This window comes from Plectropomus leopardus, chromosome 3 (genome assembly GCF_026936395.1).
Source record: "Plectropomus leopardus strain MGB_pleo_1.0 chromosome 3, ASM2693639v1, whole genome shotgun sequence".
Taxonomy (NCBI): domain Eukaryota; kingdom Metazoa; phylum Chordata; class Actinopteri; order Perciformes; family Serranidae; genus Plectropomus; species Plectropomus leopardus.
In genome coordinates, this window is record NC_142178.1 from 16,486,288 (window position 1) to 16,498,226 (window position 11,939).

Genomic DNA, 11,939 nt, shown 5'->3' on the forward strand with positions numbered 1-11,939 from the left:
GCCTTAAAAAACATGTCGTGCCATGTCCACTATCCAGATTATGGAACTATATTTTTATTGTGATGAAGGACCAAGCATGTGAGTATGGTGACTTTCTCGATGGACCCTTTCCAAAGAGCACATGCTCAACCAGAAGCTTCTGGTGTGGTGTTGCGCAGATTTTATAAAGTGTTGGATGGTCAAGCTACCAGGATCCCACCAAAGAGCACTCAACAGAAAACAAGGGTATATTTACAGACTAAAAAATAAAATCAACTGCTAACTGCGATGTCACTATTATTAAAAATGGTGACTTCTGTCCTTGGCTTGTGCTGCTGAACCTTTTCTAAATGAGGTCCTCTTGATGTTACACCGAAGACCTTTGTACTTAAATCTGTGATCATAGTTTGTAGCTTTATTCTGTTCACTTAAAAGATGTGATTGCTCTCAAACTTGTGCCAGAATATTTTTTTTCATTAGGACCGCTCTGGATTTCTGTCACCTACACTAGAGGTTCCTAACCATTTTGCAGCAGAGCATGAGAAATCCCAACTTGTAGTCTTTAGTATAGAGATAATCTCCAAAACTAGTTCACTCCTACATTTCCCACAATGCAAACCAATAGCTCTGTTTTTTCAGTCACTGTATCTTAATAGTTTTTAATGCAGACTTTCTGTTAAAAATGTCAAGTACAATTAACTTTGACAACACAAAACAAAAAAAGTTTTTTCTCTCATTTTCATCTTAAAATAGAAAAACGCAAATTGTTTGGTTTTATATTTTTATTTTATTTGTTTTGGTTTTAAAACAGAAAAACAAAATAACCACACCACGTCACGCCATTTATGTTTTTCCGATTTGGTTTTAAAACGAAATAATCTAAGAACGAACCATACATGGATTTTGATGAAATGGTCAGCTTTTTCAAACTTTAGAAAGCTCCTCCAGAAACAGAGCTTCTGTAAAACACTGACTACTTTAAATGAAGCCTTTTTAAGGCCACTCAATTTGACCAGAACTGAGGCGGAGAAAAAAAAACATGAATTGACATCAACCACTTAAGGTTAGGGGAAATTTTGTCTAATTTGTCTAATTATTTTGTCTAATCTAAATATTTATTGTAACATAAAACATGTTTTTTTAAGATTGTGTTCAGGTCTTCGGTGTGCCAGTTTCGGGTTTTTTTTTTTTTAGTTTAGAACTGGAATGATAATCTAAACTCTGGAAATAACCATACAATTCGGTTTTCTTCTCTGTAATTATTAAAATACTGATAAACATAGACCTACTGTATATTTTAAGAAAAGTTTTCTTACACCCCTTTAAAACAAGAAGGCCTTGGGATCCCCCTGTAAAGCTTTGGGGACCTCGAGTGGGGTCGGGAACCCCAGGTTAAGAACCATTTTCATTTTTAATTAGAGCCTTTTGTTTAGATTAATGAACTCAATGCCTTTTAAGATCTTTAAGGTTCCATGGGAAGCTTGAGTTGTAACCAGTTTAAGATTTTTTTTCTAAAATAACTAGATAGCGTAAGATTATCCAGCAATCGATGGGAAATAAAGTAGAAAAAAACTGACATGCCCACAAGTATAAAGGAGTTCAAGCACATCGATGCAGTTTTAAGGACCCCCAATTTAGGAGCTACTCACACTGTAGATAGAGTCTTTGCTTCCAGTTCTTAACAGAACAAACTCACAAAAACATGTGAATATTTTATTTTGACAAAATATCCCAATAGAACATAGTCTTACTTCCATGCCAGTAAACATACAGCATGTCAACCAGCTGAGCAGCTTACCCCCCAACAATCCTCTACTTCCATGACATACATTAAAAAAAGGTGTTTTGAGTCAAGTGATGCAGTACTGGGTTCAGTTTGTCTCATTTTAAATACTGCAGCCGTATGAAATCAACACAGCGAGCCTGAACTGGTCCAGACCAGGTGAGGAAACAAACTGGTTCAGAAGCAGCAGAATCGGTCAAATGTTACATACACATTAAACATGCGTGCACTCACACAAATACACACATTATGTCTCTGAATGTAATCTCCTTGTGAACATCACACAGGTGCAGTTATTACATACGTTCAGTTACAGACGTACACACACAAGAAACACTCGCACTACAACAACAGTATGCCTTTATGTATAAAAACTAAAAGTAAAAATTAAATCTTCGTTCAGTCCAGCTCTTTGTTTTGGTGGTCGAAATAATACAGTACACAGTTACAAAATAAAGGATGAAACCTGTAAAATTAAACACAGACCACCCAAATAAAAAACTTCATCTTAACAGCATCTAGAGCGTTCTTTGATCAATTTTAATTTGACACGTTTGAGCTACATGTTACCAGAGCGATGAACGTGTGCAGTTTTACTCGGAAGGAGGACAATGACGAGCTCCGTACTGACGATGAGGCCATGTCGACGTACTTCTGTGTGTGCTTTTGTTTCCGTTGCTTTGACACTTCTTTCTTCATAATACAATCCAGGTACATCGGTCACTGTCTGCCAACACTTGAAGGGACGAGCCTACAGGTGAGAAGATGAGTGACATTATCCAAATACATAAAGACTTAAATCAAAAAACAACTTTGCAATGACTGTAAAACTTGCAGCTTGGACCTCAGCCAGTGAGGATTACCTGGAGTCCAAACAGTAGTGTATTCCTTCTGAGAGTTTACTAACCGCAATATCATAAAAAACCTTAAATCTGTGAATCTTTAACCAACACTAACACTGAATGCCACGACTGTATTTTTTTTTATGCTAATCCTGATCCAAGTCAATATTGGGTATCTGCCACTATCGAGTCCCGATCTGATGCTGCTATTTTGCTAGACAATACTGCTGCACAGTGCACATTTTAAGAACGCTTCTTTAAAGTTATTATTATCAATCCAATGTAAAGCCGTGCTTTACATTGGATTGATAATAAGACAATATGAATACATAATAAGATCTGCAATGCATTTGCTTATTATCATTACTATTTATTTATTTTACAAAATAAAGTATGAAATAACAAACCTCTCTTTAATCATTTTGGCCTAGTCGCAAAGGGAATTCCTTTGTCCCTTTAAGAAAGTATTCTCCAGCGCTCGTTGCTTCATTTCAGCCTTGCCTGAACAAAATGCTTACTTTTAAGTGTTTATTGTTGTTGTCCTCACAACGTTTGGGCAGATTACGCTTCATAAATAAATATGCCATGTGGGCTTATTGGGCACAGGGCTTTGGTTGTACTTGCAGTGGTGTGGTGAATGTTGTTGTAGTAAGCTCTGCACCACTTTCCTGTCCTCCTCTCTTCTCTGAGTAGGGCCCAGAAACACCATGCACTATAGTTAATGCAAAACGCAAGATTCTCACACTGAGCTGAAATAAAATGCGTAAATAACATAAATAAATGGTCTTGCTTTCGTTTATTGTGTGGTGTTACGCCACAGGTGGGGCTCAGCGAAGTGGAGACAGCAGAAAGTTGGCAAAGGCAGTGCTCTGTGTTGCTGTGAATGAAAGTAAGAGCTGACAGCTGACAGATCAGAAGCTCAATATAGCGGATTCCTATAAACCAAAAATACCTTGACAAGACAAGACCCTGAGATCCTTGCACTACTTTGCTTGGGGCAGTAACTTAACACTCAATTCCCATGTACACAAAATACTAAGCAGTTGTTCAGATTTGGACACTAGAAGTCAAAAGCTGTTTTGTTTAATCCTGGTTAATTTGACCGCTGAATTGTCCTACGACCGAATGAATGAGAATTATCGTAGAAAGACATCTGGACGACATTTTAAGATAGTACTCGGTCTGTGGTGGAGGGTGTGTGGTAAATTTAAGAACAATCAATGTGTGCACAAATGTGTATATAACTCACCTTTGTGTAGAGCTTCATTGGTCATGCGATTAATGTAGCGGGAGCTGCTCTCAGGAACTAACCACTTCATCACAGTGTTCACACAGGACTTCCTGTAAGAACTCCACACGCTCCCACTGACAAGAGCCGTAAAGATTAACACCTTTAACACAACAGAAATAAGTGTGTGTGTTTGTGTGTGAGGGGTGGCCATAGTTCCTCACCTGGTCTGACCCTTGACTTCTGTAAGGTCACCAACACCCACGGTGCAACACACACCCGTGTTTAGGTCCCAGCTCACCTGCAGGTTGGAATGATACGTGTTTGGCCTGGGAACAAAAAACAATGAAAAGCAGAATTAGCACGAACAGATGCATTGCTGAAGAAGGCTTTGGGTTTATTAAGGTAAAGTACCTGCAGTGCTCCTCGTCTGAGTTGGAGAAGGCCAGTAACAGCAGACCAATGTTGATCATCACAGTGTTGGTTTCAGGACACACCTGACACACATCATGCACACATTATTTTCAGGTCACATGAAAAAGTTTCTCCTTCCTTGTTTTTTTCAGCTTAAAAATACCAAGTTAAAAATCATCTTAATGTAGAAAATGTGCATGTTTAAGCATATTTCTATCAAATTTAACATGTGACATGACTGATATAACCTGGGAGTTTACGAAATGTCCTGATTAAAGGTTTCATTATAATCCGCACATTTAAAGACCAGAGAAAACTACTGCTCTAATTCGGGATTGTGGGTATTGTGCATAATTTCCCCCATTCCTACAAATTTAGCTCTTAGAATAAGAGGACTTCACACAGGCATTTATGGAGATGTCTAATAAATTGTACACCAACTTTTGCACCAATGAGTAATGTCAGAACACTGCATCAGACAGACTGAGCTTGTCCTGAACGACGACACTTACGCACTCCCTCCCTCTCTCTACATGTCTACAAGCCCACTCTGCTGTTGCAGCATCTTTTGCTACCATATAGAGACAAGTTTCAATGATGCAAATTTAAAGGCATGCAAGCATGACAGACCGCTGGCGGACCCTGAAAGGCCTAGCAGAAACGGCAGTGCCAGTTATGTGAACTTTAACGTTAATCCTCAGGATCCTCAAACAGGTAACAATACCGTCAAAACGGAGCAGCAGTCCGAAGACAAGTTTCAGGCTCTGAATATATCCATGGCTATAACTTGACAGCCTCTTAAATTATAAAAAAGTCAAATTTAATTATAAAAAAGTCAAATTTAATTATAAAAAAGTCAAATTTAAGATGCCACTTGAACTGCATTTCTCAAACAGCAGAGCGGGAAAAAGAGTAGAGCATTGGGACCAGAAAGAAGAGGGAGCCACCAAAAGAAAGACTAAGGACTAGAGTGCAGCTCAAAGGGATGGCCGCTACAGATGAGGAGAAAGAGACAACACATTGCAGCAATGTACATAATTCAGATAATTCTGAGTGACCAAATGCAATCTGTTGTAGAAAAAGAACAAGGTAGTAGTACGTTTAGTTCCTACAAAAAGTGTATTAATACTCCCATCCCTCCATACACTATGTGGAAAAAAACCTAAGTGAAATACAGTGAAGTCAAAGAGCACTTGTCTACTGAGACTTATTATTTGCAATCCAATCTATATAGGACATAAACTGCATATTATTAAACTACATCCCCTGAAGAATAAAACACTGTTTTAGAATCTAGATATGATCAAGTGCTGCAGCAAACCAGTGCAAGGAGAAGACATAGTGTGAGTGTACAGAACTCTGTGTGTGTGTGTGTGTGTGTGTGTGTGTGTGTGTGTGTGTGTGTGTGTGTGTGTGTGTGTTGACCTCTAATATCACAACATCATAGTCACTGAAGGAGCAGAACTGAGGGGCCCAGGCAGCATCGCTCCTGATCACCTCATTGATAAGATACTCAAAGTCTAGAGTCAACTGCTCCACACACACACTCTGCAAGAGAGAACACACGGGTTACACACATTTTTAAAAGGTACCAAGAGTAAACACTCAAACCCTCATTATTTAGACCTGTGAGTTATGACTCTTTTTAATGGAGTGCTCTGAGATCAAAGCTTTTCGCTGATGAATTCCAGTATTTCCAGGACAGGCAGAGCAACTTGGCACACACATATATTTCAGTGTTTCTGAATTTACAGCCACAGACATATTGACAAAAACACACACCTGTCCATTGTGTGGCCCCGTGACCAGCTGTAGGTTGCGTCCTTTAAGATCAGTGACTGTAAAAGGTAGTTGAACTTTATCATCTTCGTAACCTGGAGAGATGGAGACAGAGAAGAAAGATGGTGACCAAACTTCACACTTGTCCTGACGAGGGTTGTTTCCCCACTCATTCTGTGTGTCCTCCATCTTTCTCACCTCCTGCACTTCCTGTATTCTGCTCTGCCGCCCCCGGCTGTTGGAGGCAGTAGTGCAAACGTGAATAGTTGACGTATCCAGGCTCGCTGGGGCCGACCTCCTGGGACGAGGACGGGGTCGGCGGGGATGAAGGTGATGAGGAAGAGGAGGCAGGAGACATCACTTGTTCAGAGCACTGTGGTGAACTGTGGCTCCCACCCGATGCGGACGCTTGTGGTAAACTAGTCCGTCTCTCCTCCACCCTCCTCTCTCTACAATCCTCCTCCTCCTCTCTTCTCCTCTCTACATTTATCCCTTTGTCTCCTGGTATCTGTGCTGTCTCTTTTTCACCACCATCAGTTGGTCTCCTTTCTGCCTGGCCTTCATTCTCTTTCCCCCTTCTTCCTCCTCCTCCTCCTCCTCCTCCTGTTCCTGTTCCTGCTCCTCCTCCCTGGGCCCGCCTGAAGAGGTCCGCTGCAAACTCCCGGGCTCGCACGGCTGCTTGTGACTGGCTAGGAGAAGAGGGAATGGGAGCAGGTCTGCTAGGTGGCAGTCGGCTTTCGGGAGATCCCTGAGGTAGTGATGGAGGAGAGGTCGAGGAGGTGGAGGAAAAAGATGTAGAGGCTTGACTTGACAGAGCTGCCCTCTTTGAGTAAAGGATCTGTGATGACTGACCCTGCTTACCTGCAAGACACGCACAAACAATCGAAACTGAAAAATAACTAAATGATGAAATTAGGTCACACAACGTCAGCAGGTAATGAAAAATCTTGCAGCTGTGGATGATTAATTATGAGAATAAAAAATGGACAATGGGCATTTTTATTTTATCAGTGTAACACGGAGAAACCTATTTGGCATTTTAGAAACTATAGAAATTAGAATGCCAGCAATTTTTGGCCTTTGTTGACCTGGAGCTGGTTGCACCAACAGGGCTTTCACCTGGTCATAAGCTAAGTTGGTCGTAACTTGGTATTGTACGTCCAACCTAATAGTTACGCTGATTGCACAATCTAGGCTTGAGCATTCCTCTTGATATTACCAGGCTTAAATGTCACACTAAGTCAGGAGCAGGAGTCAAGTCAAATCGCTGCCATTTCTACAGTACTATGCAAAAGTTTTAGGCCCCATAGATTTGTCGTTTTAGCAAACTTGTAATGAGTATATATAGAAATACATACATACATACATATATATATATATCACCTACATTGGCTTTCCTGCTTAACTCTTTTTTTCCCTCTAGCTAACTTACAAACATAAACATGTCTTGTCCTTTACCTCCGCTTGCTAAATGTGTGACTAAACAAACATTCACCTGTGAAAGTGCACTGCTGATATCAGTTATCAAGCTAGATAGCTCACCAAGTAGCTGGTCAGCTGCTGCACATTAAGCTGTAGCAAATAAACATACCTGCAAATTGTACTTTGGTCCATTCAGACGTTGGTATTGTCCTTGAATTTTAATACCCCTGCAGCATTACAGCACACTGTCTATGAGTTGTATGCTACAGCCAAGTTTGTTACATTTTCTCTCTACTCACATTAACTGTGTAGCTCCAACTCCCAGCTGCTGTCAAGCCAACACATGCATGCCTCTCCTGAACAGGTCTATTGATTTTCATGTCTCGATGTCTACGAATAACACTGTCCAAACAATAAATGATAAGCTACACATTAGAAAGACAGCAAGAGATTGTTAATGTATCCTGCTCAGCAACAGCCATCATTAAGACCGTGCACAGGTAATTCTAGGCTTAAGTTTGGTTGGTCCATCTGAAGTCATATCTATCATAAAGACTAGTCTTAACAAAGACTGACTTATCAGTTAGGCGAGGCTTATTAAAGACCAGTTGAAACATCCCACACCTGGTGTTAAATTGTTCCCTCCTGCAACCAGATTGCATTTCTCTATAAAATGGTCCAGTCTGCCCTCTGGAGGTACAGTATGTGTGTAGTGCATGCTATCTGGAAACAAAGTCTATCATATAATGGTCTGAAAGGCAGAATGTGAGTTTAGGCATAAAACAGAAAAGGACAAAAAAAAAGGGATGATACTGCTATTTGTGCATGCATGTTACCTGGGCAGAGTGAGATGCCGCAAGCCACCAGAGAGTAGCTAGTGTTTAACAGGATGACCTGGTCCTTCTTCAGCTGGAAAGCTGGCTGGAAAGTGGGGAATGGGTATACCACCTGGTACCTGCTGTTGAGCACATAGCCATGCTCCAGACACTCACCACTTCCTGAGAAGGGAAAAGAACAGAGTCCAATGAGGGAGAGTGAGACAGAGGAAGTGAGAACAGTGTAGTTAATCTGTGTGTGTGTGTGTGTGTGTGTGTGTGTGTGTGTGTGTGTGTGTGTGTGTGTTTACCTGTGCGTATGGTAGTGGCTGAGGGAACAGGGCAGCAGTAAGAGCAAGGTTTAGGAGGCGGCATGGAGGCGATAGTGATGTAGATGTCTCTATTGTTTTCATCACTCATCATTAAGTTCATCAGAACGGAGCTTGAACTGCGTGTACTGGCAGGTGGAACCAAACATGCACACATAGATTGCACAACATTACCTACACAATGCAATAGCATAATTACAGATTAAACTGAATCTGCTCCATATGGCTGTTGATCATTGTGTCTATTATTCCTTACTTGAAGCCAAAGATGACAATTTTAGAGTGGTCATTTGGCCACTCACACACAGTCAGGTACAGGTCGCTGTAGATTTCCTCTCCTGCAAACAGACGTACATGATGGACCTGAAAAGGAAAAGCAGACATGAGACAAGAAATACATACATTCAACTGACTTATTTAAATTCTTTAATTATAACTCTCACAGGACAAAATGGTGTAGCATCTACGAACACATCAGGGTTGCAGTGAGTAATTTTCCTTTTCTTTACCTGTTTGAGTCTACTGTGCAGGTTGAACTCCCACCAATAAAGATGGTAGATATAGAAAGAGAAATCATCATCTTCTCCACAGTCGCTGGTGTAGGACAGGACGTAGCGCCCGCATTTGGTGAAGCCAAGAAAGACATGCCTGCGACCAAAAAAAAGACGCACCGCTGTAATATATGCCCCAGCTTGAGCATTATACACATAGACAATCCTCGAACTAATTTTAATGGTCACAAAAGGATGTAGTTCTGTGTAAGGATTTGGGAAACATTAACCACAGGGCATCTAGTTATTGTGCAAAAATGTACATTTCTAATGCTACTGTTTCCATATCAGATAAACTATAACTAAATCAACTAACTAACTATAACAGGCAGTTGGAGATGCACTAATCCAATAAATAAGTTTAGTATTAGTGACTTCATATGACAGATTCAGTATTGGCCAAAATGTGACAGATCCATATTGAATAAAATTTCTTCAGTGTCATCATAAAATTGAGCCTTTTCACCGTCAGTTACAGATTTTTTTAAATTCTGGGAAAAAGAGAGCATTGTAACTGGACCTGCACTTTCTAGCAGCTGAAATTGGCTTAATTGAGATAATCATATTGGGAGAAGAAAAGTTGCATCGGTGCATTGCTACCAATAGGATCATATCCATATTGAGCATCAACAATCCTGATTTGGTTTGGAGGGCTCTCAGCATATAAGACAAGGTGCTTAATGACAACAAACCCCTTTAATGAACACACACACACACACACACACACACACACACACACACACACACACACACACACACACACACAGACCCTGCTCTCAGAAACTCCTCGCTGACAATGTTCTTCAGTGGGACACACACTCGGGGTGGCAGCTTCCTGAAGAGGCGCTGAGAAAACTGTCCTGACAGCTGCAGAACAAGCAAGAGGGAAGATTCATATGAACAACATAATAACATGGGTGAGAACCAGAAGCTCTTAAATGACATTTGACTAACTTAACAGGTAAACCAAAACAAAAAATGCCCATACATTGTCTTGAATTTGTTTACTGAATTTAATCTTCTATATTAAAACTTCATAAGCATATGGATAACAATATACCTAATGAATAATATTTTAACATTTATTTAAAAATATATGTGCACTTACACTCTTTTCGGCCCCATATAGCACAATGTGATCAGTGTTTAGTTTTTTTAGAATACAACAGGAAGCCATTATTGTCATTTTACAAGTACAACATTTGAAAGCGCTACTACTGAAATCAGTAGAAATATTAAATATGTACACAACACAAATCGATAAAATATGAGGCGCAGGTACACTAAATAAAAATAGTTTAGAAAAAAGTAGAGGTAAAGCGTATTACTGCAAAGAATGACTACTGTTATTATTGCACAGAATGGGAATGGACAATAATGGGACGTTATGCAATATTTATGAATTGTTTGATTTTAGTGTGACAATGCAGATTAATGAAATTGTGTTATGATTTTTAACTCTGGATTGGCTTAAAATTCACCAGAGCCATTATTTATTTACAACTTATTTCCGTCCAAAATGTCACATACGCCCATCGGTTCCTTACCTCTGGAAACACATATTTCATGCAACATGACGCATAGACGTGCGTAAAAGATAAAAGAAACTGCAGTATTTAAAGAATAGCTTTTTTGGCTGTGATAATGGTTCTGGATACAAATCAAATTACACGGGAAATGCAATACCTTGCAAAGAAACAGCTAACACGCATACAATACGTGCGTTGTCTGTTAAGTAAAATTATTAGGTTATTAACATTGTAACTTAGTGTCGAGGTCGCAATTATGAGCTTTGGAGGACTGCCAGTTGTTGGCTGAAGCTAAACGCCGATTGAGCTTCACGATATAACGGTCAAACGTAAAAGGTCTTCACCAAGAGCTAGCACACGAACGCTGTTCATGTACATTCAAGTGTCTAAAACATGTTAGTAAACCCCACCGGGAGAGAGACATAAGTCGAAAAACAACAGATAGGAAGCTCAGACTTTTCAGACGTTGTAGCATTAGCTAATTAGCCACCTGCCTGCCATTACATGTTAGCTTCGGAGCTAGTTAGCAGCTAGCGTCAGGAGCTCCTTAAAACAGGGAGGCTTTCACCGGGGCAGTCTTACCATTTCCGAACCACTCTTTGCGTGTTTTATGTCACGTTTCGTATTTTCATGCCTACCTTCCCACGCATGAGAAGCTTCACGACATGGTCTTTCCGTTTTCTTTGAGCTTTCTGTTTGCTATCGTCCTTTTCTGATTTCGAGCTGGGCGCCATCTCCCACTGAACTGTTGGCCCTCCTCAGGGCCAGCACCGTCCCGATTGGTCCACGGGCTGCACGAGACTGCCCTCACTTGCCGTCGGATCCATCCATCAAAACCAAAACAAAGGTAGGGCACAACCTCGGACTGTGGCCACAACAGAGGTGACATCCTGCAGGAAGCCACCACAAACAGAGTCAAGTATCTATGTTTTATTGGAGTAGCTCCCAGTGAAAGACATACAATGTTGGATCAGCCAAACAGGGCGTTTCATCTGATATGTCATTAGCACTAAAATGGGGAACAACAAACACCCAGACACCAGGGGCCGACCATTGACTATAGAGATAGCTATATATCTTTGCGTACAGTCTAAGGGGTCGACCGATATTGGTTTTTTTTCAGGGCCGATACAGACACCGATTATTAGTAGTTAATGAGGCTGATAGCTGATATTTGGAACCAATTAAATTTACAATTTTTTTTTTTATCTCTATCAATATTTAGAAATTGGAATGTAACAAACTCCAACATAGAACTTTGTTTGAAT

General features: G+C 40.4%; 1 protein-coding gene across 1 annotated transcript; it reads right to left on the minus strand.

Moving 5' to 3' along the window:
- Nucleotides 1–1,678: 1,678 nt before the first annotated feature.
- Nucleotides 1,679–11,529, minus strand: dcaf15 (DDB1 and CUL4 associated factor 15). Its single transcript, XM_042485694.2, has 13 exons — nt 11,310–11,529; nt 9,912–10,009; nt 9,101–9,239; nt 8,848–8,954; nt 8,574–8,719; nt 8,284–8,445; nt 6,224–6,886; nt 6,029–6,120; nt 5,672–5,794; nt 4,247–4,329; nt 4,057–4,161; nt 3,854–3,969; nt 1,679–2,513 (listed from the first exon to the last, which is right to left on the minus strand). The coding sequence occupies exons 1-13, from the start codon at nt 11,403–11,405 to the stop codon at nt 2,458–2,460; spliced, it is 1,986 nt and encodes a 661-aa protein (XP_042341628.2). The 5' UTR covers nt 11,406–11,529; the 3' UTR covers nt 1,679–2,457.
- Nucleotides 11,530–11,939: the final 410 nt, after the last annotated feature.